At 35.2% G+C, this 24021-nt stretch overlaps 5 protein-coding genes across 9 annotated transcripts in view; 3 read left to right on the top strand and 2 right to left on the bottom strand.

Annotated features, from left to right (window-relative positions):
• Nucleotides 1-3133: 3133 nt before the first annotated feature.
• On the top strand, nt 3134-6613 carry Obp10 (odorant binding protein 10). The gene is made up of 6 exons (XM_018458337.1): nt 3134-3279; nt 4264-4351; nt 4842-4894; nt 5281-5437; nt 6268-6332; nt 6407-6613. Exons 1-6 carry the CDS (start codon nt 3220-3222, stop codon nt 6422-6424), a joined length of 441 nt encoding a protein of 146 aa, XP_018313839.1. The 5' UTR covers nt 3134-3219; the 3' UTR covers nt 6425-6613.
• A 1717-nt stretch (nt 6614-8330) lies between these two features.
• Obp11 (odorant binding protein 11) lies at nt 8331-10181 on the top strand. Its single transcript, XM_018458336.1, has 6 exons — nt 8331-8659; nt 8732-8822; nt 9415-9506; nt 9590-9692; nt 9894-9958; nt 10040-10181. The coding sequence occupies exons 1-6, from the start codon at nt 8582-8584 to the stop codon at nt 10055-10057; spliced, it is 447 nt and encodes a 148-aa protein (XP_018313838.1). The 5' UTR covers nt 8331-8581; the 3' UTR covers nt 10058-10181.
• A 104-nt stretch (nt 10182-10285) lies between these two features.
• Nucleotides 10286-16427, bottom strand: LOC108729286 (nodal modulator 3). Of its 2 annotated transcripts, XM_018458332.1 has the most exons (14): nt 16256-16427; nt 16054-16153; nt 15673-15801; nt 15058-15224; nt 14826-14979; nt 14004-14409; nt 13644-13920; nt 13359-13540; nt 12651-13098; nt 12312-12504; nt 12104-12249; nt 11907-12030; nt 11485-11847; nt 10286-11384 (listed from the first exon to the last, which is right to left on the bottom strand). In XM_018458332.1, the coding sequence occupies exons 1-14, from the start codon at nt 16396-16398 to the stop codon at nt 10674-10676; spliced, it is 3543 nt and encodes a 1180-aa protein (XP_018313834.1). In that variant the 5' UTR covers nt 16399-16427; the 3' UTR covers nt 10286-10673. The 2 variants fall into 2 exon arrangements, with proteins under 2 accessions (XP_018313834.1, XP_018313835.1); XM_018458333.1 differs by lacking the exon at nt 16256-16427 and having other exon boundaries at nt 15058-15216; nt 16054-16134.
• A 119-nt stretch (nt 16428-16546) lies between these two features.
• Nucleotides 16547-19115, top strand: LOC108729298 (UPF0587 protein C1orf123 homolog). 3 transcript variants are annotated; one of them, XM_018458357.1, is made up of 3 exons: nt 16547-16733; nt 16819-17017; nt 17523-19115. In XM_018458357.1, exon 3 carries the CDS (start codon nt 17551-17553, stop codon nt 18034-18036), a length of 486 nt encoding a protein of 161 aa, XP_018313859.1. In that variant the 5' UTR covers nt 16547-16733; nt 16819-17017; nt 17523-17550; the 3' UTR covers nt 18037-19115. The 3 variants fall into 3 exon arrangements, with proteins under 3 accessions (XP_018313859.1, XP_018313860.1, XP_018313861.1); XM_018458358.1 differs by having other exon boundaries at nt 16819-17021; XM_018458359.1 differs by lacking the exon at nt 16819-17017.
• A 2450-nt stretch (nt 19116-21565) lies between these two features.
• Nucleotides 21566-24021, bottom strand: part of LOC108729297 (uncharacterized) — a 103233-nt gene continuing 100777 nt past the window's right edge. For both annotated transcript variants that reach the window (XM_018458356.1, XM_018458355.1), the window contains exons 7-9: nt 23178-24001; nt 22691-22860; nt 21566-22406 (exon numbers count right to left, since the gene is read on the bottom strand). In XM_018458356.1, the coding sequence (XP_018313858.1) occupies nt 22165-22406; nt 22691-22860; nt 23178-24001 (1236 nt within the window). In that variant the 3' untranslated portion in view covers nt 21566-22164. The remainder of the gene's footprint in view (nt 22407-22690; nt 22861-23177; nt 24002-24021) is intronic.

Here is a 24021-nt window from a genome sequence, read left to right as displayed (position 1 = left end):
AAATATTTATAAATACTTTGTAAATATTTTATAAATATTGTGTGTTGTCTGGGACATAGAGTTCAAAATTTAAAAGAATCCAGTCGTACGTCATCAGTTCTGAGTTTATTTTCGGATGCAAAAGAATTGTTTTTCTAAAAAATTCTGAAAAGAAAGAATTCTTTTTGCATCTGATGATAATAAATTCAGAATTGATGACATATTTACGACTGAATTCTTTTTGAACTATCTATGCTATCTGGGTTATTTCTATTGTCTGAGCCCTTACATTTTCAGCGTCCGAAATTACACGCCCAGGCGTAAAATAAAAATCGTTAATCAATAAAACGCGTTAAACCTTCTATAAACGAACTGTTATCGGCATCGAATTTCAAATCAGAATTCCATTATTTTGTAATTTTGTATTTATATTGTAATAAAGTAATGTATTTTTATATGTATATTACATTAATAAAGTAATGTATCTTACGAGCACATTATTTTAATTCTCTTTTTGTAAAATCTAATTTCCCTAATTTTCTGCAAGATGCGCAATATGTATATCTGCAGGTGTAACACATGTTACTCATATAGAGATAATATGATAAGATAGGATAAGGGTGACTTCGACCAAATTCTGATTAGATTGATTCAAGCAGAATCATTTAAAGCGAAATTTCAAATTATATAATTGCTTCTTGATCTAATTTTCTTAAATTTTCGTATATAAAAAAATTAATAATTCTATTTGTGTTAATAAAAAACAGTATAAAATATTATATATATATACCTAACAATTATTGCAGAAGTTTAGTCGAATTATCTTTAATTATTTACTGTTAGAAACAATAAAATAGAACGTAAAATTCATTTCTGTACGATCATTTCTGTATTCTATCTCGTTTTGTCTGCACAAAGTAGAAATGGGTTACATCGGTCAGACAGCATTGAAATAAATGTATAAATATATGTAGATAGAAGATATAATTTTTTCTTTTAACTGCAGAGAGGATTTTTCAAAATTGTTACTTTTATGTTAATCGCTATAAAATGTTGTGAAGTAAACGAATTGATTAAAAGGATTGTTAATCCTTAACTAAATTCGATTTAATAGAAAGATAGGAATTAATTACTGATTTTGAATATTAGAAGCACTGAACACAACTTTGTGTTTGTGTGTGTGTACTTTTGTATTCAAAATATGTAATTAATCCACTACCTTCCATATTAAATTTCTTAAAGAAAGAATTAAAAAAAAATTAAAATTATTAATATTCATTACGAGAAAATTTCTCTCCTTGCTTTTTCCATAAATTCGATAATTCGCGACAGGATAATTTGCCCTTTCTATAATTTCAATTAAAAATTTTTTAATGCATGATAAATATTGTGATATTAAGAATAACATTTATTTATCTTCAGATAGATCTTGTAACTAGGACAAAAATAACGATGATAGTCTCGACAGAATAATTTGGTACAGCATAAAGATGAAGATTGAGGAGAGAGACACAGGAGTCGTATTCGTGTCAACATCGCATAGGATAGAGGAGATATTACGTAGGGTCGGATCGTAAACTAGTAACATCCGCCAATCAAATCTGTCTATGTATGTGACCTGGCCTAGAATCGAAAGCTCTTCTATATCGAGGAGACGGTAATTTATCTTTGCATGATGAAAAGAGCGCACTATATCGCGTCAGTGTGACGTGGGACGTTTTGATCGCACTGTCGATTGAGTGCATCAATAAAAAAAAAGAACTCCAATCGAAAAAAATCGCTAATAGTAGCACCTGTGCTCTTAAGTGCAGCATGGATACAATTAGAGAGAGGCTTCACAAAGCTGGGATGCACAGCTGGAAATTGGGAAAAAATCAAGGGTTAGATATTTATGATTTCCCTTTTTAAATATTCTTTAGAAATTCCTACAATTTTTTTTAAGAAAAGAAACTACGAGTTTGTTGAGAAATTTGTTGCCATAATTAAAATACTTTCTGTAATTGTAAAAAATTTAATTTTTTGCAAAATAAAAAAAGTATAATTAACGAAACGTTGAAAGGATTAAATATTCGGAAATATATAAATCTATCTGTCGGATTAAACCGGTGTTATTTTATTCGAGTTAGAAGGTGAATAAAAAATATTCGCTCTATTTTTTATTTTTATTCTTCCTCATATTCGAAATCTCTCGGGATTCATATCAAATATACGTGTAATGTTACGTGAGATTAGCCTACATTACTCGTATGGTTTTCTTTAACGTAATTATTCGCGTGGGGGAGTGTTTGCGACATCCCAACATTATATCTCAATTTTTATTTTTTTTAATGATTTACAATTAAATAAAAAACTGATAATATATTATATAAATCCTTTAGATAAAAAATATTCAAAAAACTTTTTTTTTAATTTGTATTAAGTATAATAATATGTATAAACAATTTTAGCAAATTTCCTTGTAGAAGTTTAATATTGGAAAGTAAATTTAATACTGAAAATAATTACTTTTTGATATCCTTTTAGAGTAAATCTCACTCTTAAAAATTTTTTCTTTTCCAAGACTGGCTTAATATTCATTTTTTAAAGTGAGATTTCACTCCAAAGAATTTAGAGAGTAACTCATTTTGAGTATCAACAGTACTATTGTTCAGCTTTGCTTTTAGTACTTAAAATAAATAATCAATCACTATCTTTCAGTATCAAACTGGCCAGTATTGGATTTTTGTAAGGGCTTATAAGTGTCGTATTCGATACTCCACACAGGTAATGAAAGGTTAATAAACAATCGAATTAAAAAGATGCTGATGACAGGAGCGTCTATCATCGAACACGGTTCGCGTGAAAACAGCGCAAGGGCGGCGCGGCGCGCGAGAGAAGAAGAAAACAAGAGAGAGAGAAGGATAACAGCTTGCGACCTGCTCTCGAATCAGCTTTCAGGACGCGCGGCAGGGCTTGCAGCTTCCACCTCTGTCACTCTCTCGGCTTCTGGACCCCGTGCCTCATCTCTCATCCCGACCCCCGTTCGGCTACCCGTGTCGCCACTCGGCCTCTCGACTCCGACGTTCAGTCGCACCCTCGCCTCGCGGACGGCGCGCACTCCGTACGTCTTCACACATCGACACGCGCCGGAAACGGGATTGCCGCGGGCAAAGATACGCTCGCACCACCGACGGCAGTTAGCGAGGAGGAACGTTCCGTAAAAGTGATAAGGAATACGAATACATTTGACAGACACCAAGGATGAGGCTTCTCACGGTCGTCCTGGGTTTCCTCCTTCAGGCGTGGATCGTGTCCTGCGGGGTACGTGGCAAAAGGGTGCATAGGCGAATCTGGGGACCTTGAAGGAAAATTATACCCCTTCGAGAACAAAATTAAAAGTACATGAAAAAGTTCAATAGAATTTTATTTTATTTTTTTAAATAATTTTTAAAATTGCCAAAATCAAAGAAGTCTGATGATTATGTATTTCGGAGCTTCAACGAAACTTGGCAAAAACTGGGTAGAAACTTGGCAATCGAGGGGTGGTTTTTCTCGATCGCTGTCAATTTTGGCGGTCAAGGATTAATTACGCGTTCAATAACTTGTGCGATGCTTTCTTTTTCGCTTTTTTTGCTTGATATTTTAAATCGCTATTTGCTTGATTTTGTTATTTAGTATCAAAATAGCAATTAAAATTTTCTATGTAAGAAAATGTTTTAAGTCAAGAAGGAATAATATCTTTTCTCTTTTTATTCTTTTACGGTACACAGTGTTACGATATTTACGGAAATGAAAAATTGATTTTAAAATAATTATAAAAGTAATCCGATATTGGAAAAATAATAACGAAAAAGAATAATTATACACAGACATTCTCTTCGTTAATATCAGTTTTTACCAACGTAGATTAATTTCGATTTGACTTATTATTAATTTTTTATGAAAACGAAAAATTAATATTGACATAATTACAAAAATAATCAGATATTGGAAAACAATAATGAAGGGAAATAATTATATCTACAGACAATATCTCTCCGTTAATTTTCGTTTCTACCAATGTAATTAACTTCAACCTCGATTAACTTACTGTTTATTTTTTTTAGTTTTAAAAATTAGAAGAAGATAAAATAAATTAAACCGAGATGAAAGTTAATCTACGTTGGTAGAAATGGACATAAGTTGCTGTGTGTAAAAAAAATATATCATAATCCACCAACACAGCTGCTGCAAGAGTGTTCGTCTCTCATTACCTATCTCTCAACTACTACCTATTAATCTCAATGACATCGATCTATTTTACAGACAAGACCCAGCTTCGTTTCCGATCAGATGATCGCGACCGCAGCCAGTGTCGTGAACGCCTGCCAAACGCAAACGGGAGTTGCCACAGGTATATTATTCAACGAGAGAGTTCGTTCACCCCAATGTGAATAAAATTATCGATCGCACTTTTAATTATCGCGACGGCGCATAAAGTTGTACAGCTGATGCTCGCGAAACTGACACACTATCCTTCGAATTAAGTCGATAAAACTATTTCAGAGTTCGGGAGTTCAGGGTGGTTTTTTTTTCAATACTATCCGGCGGTGGGGGATGAATTGCGTGAGCGTGTTTTTCTTTGGACTTGATATTTTAAATTTATTTTAATTTTTTATCTAGCGTTAAAAATACAGAGAAAAAATTAAAATTAAAATGTCTCACATTAACATCTCACATGTTAAAAAGAATGAATGGTGGATCTATTTTGCACTCTAATAATGCGTTTAAAGTATATTTATTTCGCGTTTTAAGAAACTAATTAAATATGAAAATTATTTGTAAAATATATTAATGGATATATTGGATATACATTAATATATACGGAATACGTACTTTTTTAGCCGACATAGAAGCGGTAAGAAACGGTCAATGGCCGGAAACACGTCAATTGAAGGTGAGTACACGAGGCACGTGAATTACCATTTACATCTAGCAAAAAAGAAATATTATCCTATAAAGAAAGAATGATTTTGTTGAAATATCTAAAAATTTAGCTAGATATAAATCCGAAAATAATTTTGTTGGACTTCAAAATAATTCTGCAGGAAACTCAAACATAAGCAATGCTGCAAAAAATGTTGATGTTCCAGCAATCAGTTTGAGCGAATTATATATAATTATTTCGATAGTTCAAAAAAATTATTTTCAGATCTATTTCTAGTTAAATTTTTAGATACTTCAGTAAAACCTTCTTTCCGTGCAGCATCGCGTGGTCGACGAAATACGAAGATATTGTAAGACTTGCAGGAATTAAAGATTGTCCCATCTGATTTCTCGCAGTGCTACATGTATTGTCTCTGGGAACAATTCGGTCTGGTCGATGATAAGAGAGAGCTAAGTCTGAACGGGATGCTGACGTTCTTCCAGAGAATACCCGCCTATAGAGCCGAGGTTGAGAAAGCGATCAGCGAGTGCAAGGGGATCGGTAACTATTTGGGTATCTACTGTCCTTTTCTTTTTCGTTCGTTCGATTGCGTGTGCTCGAAATTTCTGAAATCGCGCCGAAAGTAATCCTTAAAATATTACTGAAATTAGTTTCATATTAATTAATAGTGAGTATATTATAGTGAGTATATTAATATATAAATATTAAGTAATAGACTTGCTTCGAAATTAAGAGGATTTGAAACTGTAAGAGAATACAGAAATCCAATTTAATACTGGAAGTTGCATATATTAAGAGAAATGTCTAATATAAATAACCATTTATTTTATTGATATGTGACAATAAAACATGTGACAACAACAAAATTTTTAAATTAAAATGTAAAAGAAAGTTTTTGTAAGTCACAACGAAATAAATAGTTACTATATCAAACATTTCTCTCATTATACTTATTTTAAGTATTAAAAACACTGTTGTTCGATGTTGAACAATTTTAATATTCAAAATAATTATAATCTTTATTTTCTAGTATTAAATTTTTATATGGGGTGGAATTGACGATCCAAGAAACAGAATGATGTCTTTAATGCTCATTTCGATTGTAATTATGTTGACAATAATAAAAAAAGAAATTGTGGATCAAAAGTCTCCTTTAAAGATATCTTTATGTCTCTTGAATTATATTATATTTATGAATAGAGGGAAATTATCGAAAGCCTCTTCAATATCGAAAGCTTCGAACTTTAATCTTTCAACGTTTACCTTTTCTGTTTAAATTCTTCGATATTTTAGTTGTTTCATTTTATTTTCGATTACACACGATCCTTCGTGTCCCGTTACGTAAAGCAATTAATAACTTATAATTACTTCTCTGTTTGCAGCGAAGGGCGATAATTGTGAATACGCGTACGCGTTCAACAAATGCTACGCGGAGCTATCTCCTAGGGTAAGTGATTTCATATTGTTTAATCGCAATGAAAATTATCCTCATCTTACGCGTGACCGCACTGTCCGTTTCAGACTTACTATCTATTCTAATGAGCGGGGCGAGGAGACGACAGCGTAAGAAGACCAAGAACAAAATGCTCAAGATACAATTTCGTATCGAGATGTTTTTACGTTTAAAACCACTTTCCACTTTATCATGTAACCGCTGTACATGCCGTATTGAATAAACCGTATACGAATGTGTCGATGAAATAAAGAATTCAGCGATCTAATCGATAATCTTCGACCATCTTGTTTCCTCCCTTAAAAGGGGATTATTTCTACACACACAAACAGAAATTTAATACTAGTCAATTTAACATCCAAAAATTATTTATTTGAGTATTAAAAGCATTCAACAATAGTGCTTTTAATACTCAAAATAAGTAATTAAGCACTACCTTCCAGTATTAAACTTCTATAAGGGCTGTACCTTCGCTGCAAATCGCGTACAAATGTATCACACATTTCGAAGTGCACATAGCTCTCGTACGAATTATGACGTCAGAGATTCTTTTTTTTTCCAGGAAGACCTACGATTTGTATAAAGTGTCTCTATCGGATTGATTGGCAGACTTGATAAATTGATGGCGCTCTCGTTTGACAAGACCGAGTTTGATATCGCAGATTGCGGCAGTGAAACGCTCCAATTGCCGGTTGAGGTCATACTTGATGATCGAACGCAACGGAAGAAGAGGTTTACAACTATGACACACTTGAAACGTTCATTCGCAAACGAGTCCTTTGTGACGATGAGAACAGAAATAGCAGATCGTGTGCGTGCGGCAAGTGGAAGAGCATATTACGATTTAACGCAAAGCGACTCTCCCGGTGAATACGAAAAAGACGTAAAAATCGTAACTATTAGATCTAGGTCATGATTATTACACTGTTTAAAAAATATGAGTGTGGATTATATTATATTTAGTATTAACCCCTTCAGACCTGATTTTATTCAAACCATGATAAACAAATTTTTTTAAATTTAATTTTCATGCGCATTTTAATAAATTTCACTAATTTACTAAACAATTATTTTTTTTAATTTTGATTTTTTTTTAGCATATATTATTATGTACATCAGATCTCAAATAATGTCGATAGAATTAAATAATATATTGCTGATGTCTCGTCCATTTATTTATTGCGCATCAATTATTATTAATATTATTATAAATATTAACATGGTATGGATTTAATACCATGAGTTTTAAACTACAGTGTTAATTCCACATCACATTGGTTTACAATCATCAATCAAACACGGTGAAAATTATATGAATCTAAATATTGCATGTTAAATTCGCACCCATATTTTTTAGAGTGAAGATCTAGATTAGACATAGATTTTAAAGACTGAGAAATTCTACGGGCGATGTAATAACCTTTGTTTGATAGTCACAAATCTTGCGGTAGAAGACGATTTGACCGCAAGACTGGTTGCATATAATTTCACAACGCGAAGTTACACAACGCGTAGGATTAGTGCAGTTATAATTAAAATGCAAGTTATAATTAAAAGACTAAAACATTTCATTTGTCAGGCAGTATACAAATATCATAGTGTTTGACGTCGGGCACCAACTATGTACTGAATGAAATTATAGGCCGCGAAACCAGGAAGAAATTATCGTACGATTGTTACTTAGGAAACAGATTGGATGCATTGTTTGATTCTTAAATTACACGTTTTGTTTACCGTCATGCTTTTCGCTTACAGCCGCACACTTATACAAAATTACAAATTGTACATTTTTCCCCGGAATTCTAAAATAATTCTGGACCCTTTCAAGCTTGTACTCTTTTCGAACTTTTTTTTGCCTGTGAGAAATAGTTTCTGCGTGCGAGATACTAATTATTTTACATATCATACAGTATAGAAGTTCATAATCAGATCTGTGAAAAGATCGTTTCGAAATACTTTCGAAAAATATTTTCCAAAACATGCGTGCGATTATGATTGACAAAATTTGCGCTCTGAATCTGACATCTTATTTAATTTCCTGATTATTTTGATGCGATATATTCGTGTGATTAATAAAACTGATAGCTGGTTTTTATCTTTAATAGCTAATTATTATCTCCCACTTCGTCGCCAAGATTTACATAAATTCTCGATGATTCAGCGCGGTCGCGCATTTAGTAATCCTAGATGGACGAATAAACATTTTTCGATTAAATTCATATCAATTGTGTTAAATACGAGAAATGGCAAAAAAAAGCTTAATCCTCATCTGTGCCTCTATGATTCTCACGCAGCTCGTTATCGTGAGTTGTAACGAAGAAGTGAGTACGAACATGAGTTTAAATACCTACGAAAGAGATTTTTATAAACGTCGATATAATAATTTTATATAGGATATAGATTGGAGTACTGTTCATGATGAATTAAGGAAATTGGCTGGAAATTTGCGAAAAAAATGTATGGGTGAAACCGGCGCGACAAACGGTATGTTTTCAGAATATCAGCATTTAATTAACGGCCTCAATATTTATTACTAACAAAAGAAGAACCAACTAATGTACACACGAATTTCGCCTAACTTATTTAAATACTATTTATCCCCCACACTAATTCACATGAGCAAGTGGCACTTAAGTGATATTTAAGTATTGGCGAAAAATTTTCATCAAAATCCGGGAAAAAATGTTTCATATATAATTATATATAATTATACAAAAAATATGTCCATATAGATAACATTTCTTCCCTTTTTTGGGAGGAAGTTTTTGAATTCTTTATTGAATTACGAATTGATATTCACATAATTGCAGGCATTAAAAATGTATTAAAGTAATGTTATAATTATAAAACAATTTTTCTACTTTCGATTTCTCGCAAATTTTTTGAAGAATTAAAGTGGGGGATAAGTACTAAAACATATTTGAAGTTAGAAGAAATATGTATTTTAAATATCCTCTTATAAAAGAAATAATCAAATCGTTTGGTACTCGTCAAAAATAATTTGTACTACTTTCCTGTTCTTACATCTATCATTATGTATTAAATCATCTAATAATTTTAATGATTTTATTTACAGAGATGCTAGATGGGGCAGAATTAGGCGAATTTCCGACTAACGACAAAACATTGTCATGTTACTTCAAATGTGTAATGGAAAAAGGGGGAGCGGTAAAATAAGTTTTTTTTTTATAAAAACAGTATAATACAATTATTAAAATTGGATTGCTAAAGCTTGAACTTCTTTTGATTAGATGAAGAAAGACGGCAAAATAAACTACAAGATCTTGTCCAAGTTGATGCCGCAGGCATACAAACATATTGGAATGGAAATGATCGAACAGTGTCGCAAAATAGGCAAGTATTAATTTGTTGAGATAAATTACGTCGTCTAATTAGAAAAATATAAGAAAAAAACAAAAATGCAACTATTGTTCGGAATGACTTATTCTATTATTAATAAAGCTGTATATATAATAATCTTTGCACATGAAATGTAATTAATTAAAATTACGTTTCACAATGCATTTTATACATGATTGTCTACGACATTTTCAGAGGGTACTGACAAGTGCATCATAGCCATAAACTTTAACAAATGCATGTACAACGCAAATCCTGTGGTACGTATATAATGATTAATATCCCCGATACAATGATTCTAATGCATCATGCTTTACATCTCTTATTGTATTTTTTTCCAGGCGTACTTCGTTATCTAAATATAGAATAGGTAGATGTATAAATTTGAGCTCGTAATATATTTCACAAAATAAAATACTTTAAACATTCATCCTCTACTTCTCGTTCTTACGTTAATTTATAGAATAAAGTAAAACGTGTATTTGAAAGAGTAAAAATTGCATAATTATTTGCAAGTAAGAATATTTATAATAACAATTCCATTTATATAACAACAGCAATTTTTGTATGTACATCTTACTTTATATAACTTAACGGTTATATCACGATTTATCGGATGCATAGTTTACGTTTGCATGTCTCTTACATTAAACTATTACAGTGATAAAGTTTCTTGATATACATACAAACAATTCATGCACGTTATATACATCTCCGATCAAACACAATTATCTCATTAATATTGTTCGTACGTATAAATATTAACAAATCTAAATACACTCTAAGTGTATCGAGATAGTCTTTTTGTTTTTGACACATACGACTATCGTGGTAGATATTGCGTATAAATTACACAACGATTAGATGTATAAAACAATGAACGATAAGATCTTTGCATCTTCGATAATTTCTTGAGATCAATACAAACGAATCTCACTGTATAAATGATAATGGTGCTAACGATGACAATACGGTCTATGTTTTCCGTGGCTTCGTCTTCCTCTTGTTAATATTCATTATTTGTTCGACTATGATATCATCCGCTCTAGGATCGATAGGAATGGCCTGGACAGGCGTTCTGGAGCTCGGCACTGGCTTGGAACGTCTCTCCAGTAGCGCGTTTAACCAAACCCACAGATTTTCACGATTAATGAACGCCAATGCGACTATCATGATGAATGGCAGCGCGATCACCGATGTCTGAGTCATCTCACCCTGATCGACTTTCCGCTCCGCGTTGAACGCCAACTTGACGTATTTGAATGACGAGTTCGCCTCGAAGTAAACCGGAATAGTGCGATACTTGTGCACGGCCTGAGACAACGATGACTCCAATTGGACGAAGTACTTCCTGCCATCGGCTTGTAACGGTGGGAAATGCACCAGGAAACCGGCGTTATAAGTGCCGGTGTTCTTACTGGTGGATTGCTGCACGTCCAACTTGGAAATGTGCACCGGAGAATCGGGAGCGTCCTCTCGGCACAGTTTCACCTTGATCGTACGATAGTGTTCCGGTTGGGCGGATGTGACATGCACCGAGACGTCCGTGCGCGAAATCGGATGAAAGGCGATCAGTCGCAAATTGTGGATGTCCTGCACCGGCTGCACCAGCTGAGAACTAGGGCTCGTGCGCTGTATATGAGCGTTGCTCTCTACGTTCAGCTTCAGACGGAAGGCGTAGATGCACTATAAAATTAATAAATTGTTATAAGTAAAAATTAGATCAATAAGATATAAAATCATTTTATATTATTGCGCAAGTTATATCTTTAACATAAATATTCACCGTAGGCTGAAGACCGCGGATCCTGAAGTTACCATTCTCTTCAGTCGTGGCCTCTTCTTGGAGACTGGAACAATTTCCTTGGCCTTGAACTTCGACCAGTAAGCCGACTTCCGGTTCCCCATTCAAAGATGTAATGGAACCGTAAGCGCTATAGGCAACTCTATTACCGAATAGATTCACATTGACGGTCGCCCCTTCCACGACGTTAATCATCTTTGATGACGGATCAAAGCGATATTCCTTCATCATAGGTCGTAGATAATATTCACCCGGTGACAACGAATTAAATATAAATTTTCCGTCTTCATTAGTTATGCTGTTCTTGCGGTAACTTTGACCGCCTGACAAAGAAAGGAGTACACCCTGAAAAATAATACAATTATATTTTCTTTTTTTTTTCTGTTAATATTTTATTGAGTTACCTGCAATGAAGAATCGTCAGCGTGATCAGAAACTTGCACAATAATCTCGGCCAATTTGTGCGCCAAAAATACTCCTTTAGCATCAGGTCCTGTGATTACAAAGCCCTCCTTCTCAGCTGTAACACTATAAACAAACAATTATTAATTTTACGATAACTAATTGTTATAATAATAATAATAAATTATTGCCAACATACCTATATTCAATTTTCCCATCTAAAGGTCCAACGCTGTAAATCCCATCTTTTTGTGTAACTAAAGTATGAATTGGAGACTCGTCATTTTTTCCAATTATTCGTATAGTTACACCTTCTAACGGTGGAGAAATCTGCCCGGCTATAATCTAAATAATATTCTCGTTTGAGCTATGAATTCTATATGTTTAAAATAATAACAGTTATCTACCTTTCCCAAATCGCCAGCAAAACTTGCGATGTCATTATGACAGTCATTCACGCCGAAAACTTTCAGAGACGGTGGATTGAAAAGCAGAATGTCTGATAACGGAGTGATAGTGTACATATTATCCGTTTTCGCCTTAAACTCAAATTCATACTTGTATACGCCATCTTTTTTTACATATTTCAGTGGACCAATCCTATCAAAAAATATATTAATAAACAAAGATGTATGTATATACATTTTATATATCTCAAAGAAATTAATAAAAATATTAATATTACTCAAATACAAATGTAAAAAAATATATACAAAATTTTTCTCAAGATGTACAATGCAACTTACGTAACACTGTCGTTTGCATCTTCAATTTTTACTTTAAGATCGTTTTGCATGCTTAAACTTATAATACTGCCTTTATGAGTGTGTTCGGTGGAATGCAACAAGATCGGAGAGAGATTGCTTGTATCCCAAGTGTAGGAGGAATTTTCGTATATATGGCAACCTTTCGGAATAAAAGTGTATGTTCCAGATTTAGGCACACAATGCCTCATGCTACCTTTATTCAGAGGTAGAGTTATTAGTTTCGTGTTATTAGGCTCGAAATATTCCACGATTGTATCGTGAGATGATATGAAGGTGATGGAGAAGCCGGTTTGCTTGAACGGTGGTACTTCGGCGCGTTCCGACGTTATCGAAATCCTATAACTGGGATTTTCCCAGCAAAACACGTCGTTATCGATGAAGATCTCATAGTGGCCAGGTAGAACGTCCGTGAACTGATACTGGCCATCTAAGTAATGAAAAACAACTTCACAGACAGAGGAGATAGTATCGTATCGAATTAAACAGACATTATTGCAATAACAAATAGGTACGAAGTATTTTACATCGGTTGCTTGAAATCAAATTAACTTTCAAGCTTACTGCAAACACAAGATTTAGAAAATTGGAGAATACTTTTTATTTTACAAGACCATATTTGTTATTGCAGTTCAAAATTATACTAAACCACTAAGAACATTATAATAACGTTGATTTATGTCGGCACACCTTTAGCTTGTACCGTCTTTATCGTGACTCCATCGAGTATTTTCAAAGTAACTGAGGCCTGACTGCAATCTGTCCCTGACAAACAGTGCACCGTTCCCGTTAATGTGGCTTTTAATTGTAAAAAGTTGACATTAGTAATTGGTTGAGACGTCACGTCAATTGTTTGTTGTAGTGGATAGAATCTAGAAATATATAATAAAACTTTTATAATTCGTAACTATCTTACGCATATAATTTCATAAACCTTTACATCTAATCTGATTTATTTTTACATTTGTTACTTACTGTAGACCCTTAGTTTTCTCTTCCGTGCTCACAATTACACTCAATTGATATTTATCCGGTGCAAGGTATACAGAATATTCTCCCGTTTTCTCATTGGTGTCGAGCTCCTTATAAAATGTAGCAGCTGTGTTCTGAATGGATATTCGACGAAAATGCAGTGTCCCCTTCGCTGACAAGGTTACTTTTCCCGAAACTTTATACGCTGAAGGTACCAGCACAGGAAGTTCAGGCGAGGTGGGAGATATTTTGACTGTTCTCTCGCTAAATTGTACATTTGCTGGAACAAATAGTTGTACAAATAATTCCAAAGAAGTCAGTGAACGATTTAATTTAAAAGAAATCTTGTAAAATTTGTCATACCAGATTCCGCTTTAAGTGTATATTGGCCGGCTTTCATGTTATCTAATACGTATTTTCCATTCTTATCTGTGACTGCAACTTCTTTATGTGACAAGAATATCTTTGCTCCTTGCAACGGATTTCCGTTCGTGGCGCTAAGTACTAAACCACCGACCGTAAAGCCGGTTACTTTAAAGTCTGGAGTAAGAACTACGCTGTTGTGGCTAACTTTGAAAGACAATTCCGGTGGCTGAACGTCGAATTTTGTCTGGGCACCGGCGTAGTGAGGTATAAGCTTATAATCGCCAGGCGATAGACTGGGGAATATAAATCTACCGGTATTGTCTGAAGTCACGTGGCAAAGTGGTTTCCTGGATTCAAAGTTTTTATTCATGGGAGTAGTCTCACACTTCTCGGCAATACCATTCTGTAAGGTATACAAAATTATTCTATGAAAACTTCTATTAAAGAATACTTTAGAATTTAGAAAAATATCAATAACACTTTGACTGCCACGTGGATTTTTGTAATCGGTCCCTTAACGTCATACTATTATTTTTTATATAATATAATTTCAAGTAAATTTTTTTTATATTAAAATATTTTTAAATAAAAGTTTTCTGTAAAGTTGATAGATTTGTCTAGAAAAATCATATTATATCATATAAAATCAATGCAAAGTATTCTTGATTCATGATGATAGTGGATAGCAAATGTATTCATTACTAAAATTGAGGTACAGCGATGCCCTAAACTTACATAGATGTGTATCCAACTGGATATCCATGGCAGTCAAAGTGTTAAAATATACTGGTAATACGAAAATAATAAAATAAACCTTACACCAAAAAGAATGAAAGATACACCAGCCACTGGTTCATTTTCACTAGTAACTTTGCCACTAACATCATATCCTGATACTACCAAGCTGCCATCCGCGAGTTCTGTGTTTCCCTCTTGTACAGTTACTTCAATTTTACTTTCTTTTATTAGCCATCTAAAAAAGACAATTGATGCCATTTTCTATCTTTCATATCATAAAATAAATTCATCAAACATCAGACTGTACACTTACTTGGAGTGATGCACAACAAGAATATACTTTCCCGGCTGAATGGGAGTAAAGTAAAATATGCCACCCTCTGCTGTTAACATCGATTTAATGGGATCTTGTTTATTGCTGTCTGTGTATAAGGAGATAGTAATTCCTTTAGGACCGGAGTCAGTACCTAAACTAATCACCTGAAAATAATTCATATTAATTAAATAACTCACATTAAAAATATATATAAAAAATTCCCCTAGTGTGGATTTCGCTGAAATTATTCCAGGTTTTGGAATACTTTTCGGCACAATTTTAGCATTTCAGAAAAATTTCAATTTAATTTCAGCGATTTTTAACTGAAAAATTTATTTTTAGCAAAATTTTAGAAAAATTTCAGCAAAAATTTCACAGAAATTTCAGAGTAATTTCAGTTCAGTTTCAACGATTTTTCAGTATGTTAGCTAAACAATTCACTTTCAGTGAAATTTTAGCAAATGTTCAGCAATTTCGCTGAAATGTTCCAAAATGTAGAATAATTTCAGCGAAAATTTTTTCACCAGGGTCTACTGTTAAAAATTATCAGAATTAAACCATAATAATCTTCAGATAAATATTACTCGTAACAGGAGAAAATTTATTACTCACACGACCTGTAATACCAAATCCTTTGAACGTAAAGTTAACATCTTTTCCCTGACTGCAGTCATCCGTAATACCGTCTACGTTTAATGTTACCTCTGTGGGCTCAAAACTCCAGCCTCTGGGAGGTTCTACCTGATATATTAAATATTAATTTTACAACATTTTATAAACTTTTTAACAATGTCAACTAACAGAAGCTAATAATTATACAAATTTTATAAATTAATAAAAGATGACAATCGTATTCCTTTCAAAACAAGAGAAACTTTTGAAAATAAACTATACATTATTACACGTAATAAACAAATTTCATAAAATTTCTTGTATATCGAGCGTCATTTATTATTTAATTACTAGCAATGATGGTGCATCTTTCCAGCTCACCTTTAAAACATATTCGCCTTTATCGTACAGAGGTAGAAAATAGTAACCAGTGTTAGGCGCGCCTTCGGTGTGATCCTTTAGACTACCAGTCTTCGTGTACCTGATAAATTTATTTCATAAAATTCTGACATTCAGTTAACATTTATTAGGATGCAGCTGATATAGCGATCAGGTCTAACCTCTCGCCCAGTTAGATACTCACAGCTTCACGTGCACTTTCCTGAAGTCGATATCGGTATAACTTTTCAGGAAGCCGCCGCATCCCAGGATATCTTGAGTGATAGAGCCGGCGATGAGACTCGCTAGGCAAGCGAAGAAAATAAGACACCGTTCAGTCAAATCCATATCACTCGTCGCCGTTGTCGGCTGTCTGCTAAGCTAAGATGTCAGCAGATCGGAACATTCGGACTATTCGGAACATAGTGGAATAAATCCATCATGGCGCCGCCGGTGAAATCATGGATGGTGCGCGTGCGCGCGCAAATTCATCCGGTAAATATCGGCTTTTCAGTAATTCAGTCAGTCAGTCTGGAGTTTCTCGCCGTATCGACCTCCTGTCTCAATTTCTGGAAGCGAGAGTCGTCAAGTAAAGGAGAAGTCTCGAGTTTCGGGCCGGCTCGTCTCCGCGGGTTCGGTGCGAGTGGAACGAAGTTGTGTGGATACGTATTTATTTCCGAAAGGTAATGTTGAACTCTTCTTTTGTGATTATTATTAAATATATATTCGTTGTAATTCTAACGTAATTTTAAAACGCATTTTAATTAGGGAGACAATACACGTTGAAAACTGGGAATTTCACTGAGAACTGATCGGTTTGTTTACTTGCTGCTGTCTGCTATAAATCCGCTAATCGCAGGTGATAAGCTCGCCATTTGCAGACGCAATAACGCGCAATACCGCATAAGAATTTTTTTGTAAACTTGTACGAGCTGACAGTTATTTGATCTCACCAAGGAGGTGTCTCGTAAGTAAGGGGATCAACTTGGAGGTCCATTCTTTGATAGACCTGTTTTATAAACCTGTTCTTTTTACTGTAAGGCCGTTACTTTTGACAATTTCAAAGATTCGAAGCTTTGAAAGAATTTTTGAAGTTAACTAAGATAAACGTCCCAGTGACTGGACTTATGTCTGGACATTTACACAAAACTTTATTTGTTTATATGATTAATAATCTCAAATGCTTTTTAAAATAATTTTTAAATACAATTAAATTATATTATTGTAACAGAAAAACACTGTGTTATGTTACAGTTATGTTGTTGGACAAGAAATTATACTGACAGTTATGTTACTGTCAGATGGTGCTTACTGAGTAATATTGCATATGAAAATATATAGTATACGTAATAATGTACAGAATATTCATATACAATATTCTTCAAGAATTAGGATCCTAGGAACCCTGAACACAAAACATTTGCTTTTCGCATATGCATAGCTGCTACTAATTGATGGACTATTTCCTACAGAAAGGATACTGGTATCCCACGATTGAAAATGGTGAAAGTAGCGCTGTGGATTACATGCAGACTCGACAACATCGAGGAACTGAAGCCGTCGGGGCCCGAGTTCAGATGGTGTCTCAAGTTCATTTGCTGCAACTGCAGCAACAAATCGGAGAAGTGGAACTATGTCTCCCTGGAAGAGTCGGTGCCATTGCAACGGGGCAGCGGGGTGACCAATTTTGTATGCAAGTGCAAATTCTGCCAACGAGAGAACTCCGTGACGATAATCGAGGATTCAATTAAGTCCTTCACCGAGAACGACCAGGGAAAGTTTAAGAGTATCGTTGTGTTTGACTGCCGGGGTGTAGAACCAGATAATTTCTCCGCGGGGGAAGGATGGGTAGCCAAAGCTGTGAATGGTGGCAAGGAATTCACCGATGTGGATTTGAATGAGGGCGAATGGGAAGATTACTGCGACAAGATTATGGAACCTGTTGGAATATACGAGTTTCAGCATATGTTCCAGAGGGTCAAATAAAATCGTACTTGGAAGATATACCTACCTGCTGCGCGTTTTGGTCATCAGAATTTTATAACAGATAACGGATTTTTCTGCCGGTTAACGAAGCAAATTGACACATGTCTGTTACGTGTAAATATGTAAAGATATGCATTACAGTCTTCATGCCTCTTTCACTTCTTGTGCACAGATTGTTAATATATAAAATGATATAAAACTATACAGGATTGTTAGATTTCTCATCAGGATAATTTAACTCAGATTTCATTCATCATATAATAGTTAATGATAATTTTGTTAGACCTCATGAAAAAATATCTTACTTAGACTTAAAGTTTAAGAAAATATTGTTACATACGTTCGACACAAGTCGTCCAATATGTTTGTGCAAAGAAGCACAGCTTGCTATATGATAAGAATTATTGCTTTGTAATAAACGTACAGTCATTTTGTAATTTGGATTATCTTTTCTTTATGTAAAAATGTATGTCCTCAGGCGATGGAGTAATATTTTTGCGCGCACAGAAATGTCTTTGAGATCCTCTTCGTCAAGGCAAATAGTAAAAGCAGTACCAATCCAACGACATAATATAATTTATTCATAATCATATAAAAAAACCATTTTATTTCATAAATGGCTTGGTACACAAGAGATGTCGTTTGCAACAATAATTCCACTTTGCCTCCTTAGCACGTTCGGAGTTGCCAATCCATACCCTGCGTGAATAATCGAGTGACTAGTGTCGTTTTGCGGCAAGGGCGATGCTCGGAAAGCCATGCGGTTCACCGATTCGCGAATCAATCCGGACAACTTGCCTCTCCTCCGTCACCAAACGCAAACTGCATTCTTGGAATGTCGATGCGATCGCATAAAAATCATCGAACTTATGACAACGACGCACTAATCCCGCCTTACGATTATAAAAAATTAAAATATTCCTTGATTAAAAAATTATGTTATATACAGTGTCTTCTTTTTTTTTCACGTATAAAACTTTCTCGAACAACTTCCCACTCAACGATACTCGGCGTATCGCGCAAAGACTTTCGCTTACGATCGGAGTAACTCTCACAGTTCTATCTCCACAATAAGCTACAAACGAAAAAATCACGATGAATCACGATCGAAAAGAAATCATAGACAATATTTATGACAACAAATCACAAATTCGAAAGAAACGAAGAGAGGAAGAAACAAACGTGTAACTTCGTTTACTTGACGATTGCCTAATGCACTAATGCTACGCTATATTTGTCTAATGCTTTCGTTTACTATGCTTCCTAATATCTAACACAAATAAATATATCGCGTGCGCATTACAATCCGCCGTTCCCGGAGAATCTTTAACGTATTGAATCACATGTAAGTAACCGCTAAAAATTTTTAATCTAACAATCGATAACGCTATCAGTCTATTCTCACAAAAATATCACTATGACCGAACATATCGTGTCGACGATACAACCAGAGTCCAAAATTATCGAGAAATCGACTGAAATTCAACAAATAAAATAAATAACACAAGCTTTCAAAATCTTCAAAACAAATGTACTCTTTAAAAAATAGAGATATTAACTACGTGTCTTTTTAAATCGCTTAAAAATGTAACTTATTAAAAAATGTAACTTAAAAAACCACATAAATTTGTTGCTGGAATGAAATGCACTTGACTCTGGCTCACATGGAAGATTTGTAATCCGCTTGACGTAACTCGAACAATTATCCTACTAGCAAATCGAGGTTTCTAAAAACGCTTTAACCATGATCTTCTAATATTACGAATATGCATCGCTGTGCGCTTTTTGATCGGTTAAACGGCTCTAGTCTACTATCTAGCTAAGCTATCGTCTTTGGTATACTAATCTGGGGGATGCTTATTTTATCCAGAGAAACAGAGGTGATTGTTCACGGGGAAAGATCTCGTTTCCGGGGATACGAATATCGCATGGAAATAGGAACATTACGAGTAATATGTGTAAGCTAGCTGGTTATGGCGTTCCCATTATGTCTCACGGCGAGGAACGATTATCAATAGTCCTCTGTGTGAAAAATAAGTGGCGCTTGCAAATGAGAAGAATCGAACGCGAATGCGAGAAGCAAAATTATAGCTTTCTCCATTGGAAATGAAAAGCTTTGTTTTACAATTGCCTCTTGCATCGCGTCCAATTTACTTCGCAGTGGAAAAGGTGCACATGCCATAAACATCATATTCTGCAACAGATCAAGTTGGAGGAATCGAGACTGCTGGGGAAGGAAAAAGCCGTGACTTACACCTTCATCTGGTGTTGAACTTTTTCGTCTCTTATAATCTGCATTATTAATGCATTATTAATGCATTTCCACGTATGGCTTGTTTCTATTTGCTTACTTTATTTAACTGTTTGGGCCTCAATTTTTTATTTTTCAAATAGTTATATTTCACAAAGTGCTTATAAAAATTAGTTATATCCATAAAAGTGATTAGATATATATCTTGCTTAAGGAGCTTACATATGTAGGAGGTTTTATTTGTCTCGATGAGGCTCAAACGGTCAATAAAACATTTCTCAACATCGTCAGTCATTAAAGATCATCGGCCATCAAAAATCTCCCAAATATGAACTGGCAACGATTTTTTTATTTAATAAGATCAAATGTCTTGCTCGAAATAATAAGAGGTATCATTATGATTCTTTTCCTTCGTATTTTTTTTTTAGATTTTCTGTAGCCGCCGTACTGGCATCACGAAAAGTGAGAATATTCGCAAAACATTCACATCGAGAACACCTGGAATTCGTACGAAGCCAATGATTACTGATCATTTTTTTTTATCAAAATTGTTCTGTTTGACTTCAATATCTTTAAGAAATTTTACAATATCGTATATAGTAGCGTGATTATGACTGTGTCAAGCAGCATTATCCTTCCCCAATCCATCTCGATCAATACTGGGCCGTATTCCTTGGGTACATATCATTTAATGTCTTTCTAATGTCTAAATCGATTATATACGTTTTGAATCGCCTATCTGCTAGTGTATTCGGCTAAATTCGTGATTTTCTAAATCCGTTAGATGGATATATGCTAAATATCTATGCTTTTTGATACTGTTATACTCATTCGCATGACTTACTTTTGACATTTCTTTCTAAGACTTTTCGCTATGTTTCCTTGTTTCTTCTAAAGCATCTCAAAGACAGACACCCGTGTGTGAATAGGCCCGTTAGATGTTGAATAGTCTAATTGTAAGCCAGTCCTAGAACGCTAACGGGGACTCTGTTAAGGGCCTAGTACAATCTCAACCTAGTGCGTATTATCTCTTTCTCCCTGTTTCCTATTGCAAATTCCGTATATAATATACTAATGATCGATAATATTACACTCTGCACTATATATATTTGAAAAAATGTTAAATATAGGAATATTTAATATAGTGATAGCGATTAATAATATTAATTATTCTATTATAATTATTTGATAATGATATATCGATTATTAATAATTCCACGTTAGCGTTTTAGGACTAATCTATTGTAATTCGACGATCTGCAAGAATTTCTCGTCTACCGTCATTTCGGAAAGAAATTTCGGAGCGAGCACCGCATTGATAGATCGAACGATGAGATTCTAACTAGTAAAATGATTAACCTAAAGCAATAAATGAAAGTTGGCCTACTCGCGCGAAGTTGCAAATTAAAAACGACGAAAAAAAAGGTTCGTGAGAAACGTTAATTACTGCGCGAAACGAACAATAGAGCGGAACAATGCCCAGCGAGGATACGCGACACACTCAATTTCAACTCTCTCTCTCCCTTTTTCTCTCTTTCTCTCTCACTCTCGCTCTCTTTCTCTCATATCACGTAGACGGACAGAAAAATAGAGATTTGATGTGCTCAGTTCGCACTCAGCTGATATCGTCGAGCCCGAGGATCGCGTCATCGTAATTCGGTATTCGGTGCGCATGGAATAAACGCTGCGCTTAATCAATACTTCTCGCAGCGCGCGGCGGCTCGACCAATCGCGGATTCGCCGAGGACAGGACTGGTAACTTCGATCTTGTCCGTCCGGCGAGCCTGTTCCCCTCGCGAGGAACAGGGCGATGTCGTAGACGCCGTTAATCGTGATCGTGCGGCACAATAGACCGGAAACGAGTCAGCCGGTCGGATTCAAGGCAGCTCGTCGGTCAACAGGCTCGTCGGTTCCAAGCAAGTTTGCTTCAAGGTGGCCGACTGATCTTCGAGGCTGCGCTTCAAGCCCTCGATCGTCTGCATCAGCATCTGTCGTCGTAGCTGGGATAGCTGGTGCTGAAAGAACTGCGAGTCCTGAATGTTGTTCGCGTTCGCCTCGGCGGCTAATCGCTCCTGCCGCAATTGCGCTACCTTTTCCTTCAGAGATCTCCTCGAGTCATCTGCGTATACAAAATAAATAGATAGATACAATCAAAACTATTAAAATTAGAATGAAACAATCAACGCGATTTTAAAACTAAATTAAAAAAAATGTTATAATATATGCAGGAGATTAAATATTAAATATTTTACTGAATCATATAATTAATCATTGAGAGATAAAAATTATATGTATCGAAATATATCTTATATATTTGTGTCATTGAGTTTGATGCAGCTAGTATTATCAAAGAAAGAAATTCTTGCGTTTTATAAAAGAGACAGATATAAAAGAAACACACACCAGTATCATCGGTTGCTGTATCGCCGTCAGAATTTCTCAGCATAACATGTTCACCCAATGTCTTTTGTATTCTGCCATATGTCGCGCTTCCGGCGTATACTTTTCTTTTCACTGGCTCGCTTTGCGGGCAGTAGGAAGAACCTTCCTTGATGGGACCCATATCGACTGATCTAAAGATGTTTTTCTGTCATAAATATTATTTAACGACTGCACATTCAGTATCGGCATTAGATTAGTATTATAATATTATAATTATCATTAATATCGAATGCAAACTTTCTATACATTAATTTTAAGTCAGTTCTCCTGATAAATATTATAATATTACAAATATAAATAATTAATGATATACATAACAAAGACAAAAATCAATTTCTGAAGAAATAACAAAACATTTTTAATATAAAGAGATTAATATTTCTAGTTTTGTTTTAAATTGCAATCTAGAAATTATGTAAGATTTTTTCTATTAAGCAGTTATCATAACCTGAACGTCATCAATGGAGCTCTCCGTCTCACGTCGCACTTTTCCTCGGAATCAGACGAGCTGGACGTCACTCCCTCCTCCTTTGTCGTTTCTCTTGCGGAGCGAAATTCCTTTCTACCTCCGCCGAGAGAGCCTTGCATCATCCCGTTCACATGTATCTTCTCCCCAAGAGAATTGTTCGCATTCACGGTTTCCGGTTTCATCCCGCCGTTACAATTCAAAGCGATCCGAGATGATCTGTTGCCATCCTTGCTTTCTGGTTCGCCGTTACGCGCCCGATGCATCTGCTGGTTCATCAAACTCCTGCTGGGCGAGCTCTGGGGTGTCGTTCTGCGCGTCATCGCCGGCGAGTCCGGACACTTGGACATCTCGTGCTGTCGAAATACAGGCGGAGGCTCTTTCGGCGCGAAATTGGATGGCGAATTCCTTTCCATAAATCGATGAATTGGAGAACACGGCTGAGCGAACTGCCGTTTGGGACTGGTATGCTCCAGATCACGAATACTGCCGCTCTGTAATTCCGGCTGGGAATTACGGCTCTTGGACAGCGCCAGTTCAATATTCAGCTCCGTGTTCTTGATGAGTTCGACGCGTTTGTTCGCCAGACCGTTGTGCAGTTTGCGCGACGGCGATGGCACACACGGCGAAGGACTCTGGTACTTCTGCATGCTCACCAGAATATTCTCCGCCTCCAGGATAAGCTCGCGATATTTGCGATCGGCCTCCTTGTCTGCCTCAATCAGCGCGATCTCCGACGCGAATGTGGTCATGTACGTATTGCCGGCCACGTGGCGTCGCACTATGTTGCCGTTCACGTAACTTACCTTGAAAAAAAAAAAGTAAT

This window comes from Mycetomoellerius zeteki, unplaced genomic scaffold (assembly GCF_001594055.1).
Source record: "Mycetomoellerius zeteki isolate Tzet28-1 unplaced genomic scaffold, Tzet1.0 scaffold72, whole genome shotgun sequence".
Taxonomy (NCBI): Eukaryota; Metazoa; Arthropoda; class Insecta; order Hymenoptera; family Formicidae; genus Mycetomoellerius; species Mycetomoellerius zeteki.
This window is presented reverse-complemented; position numbering and strand designations above follow the sequence as displayed.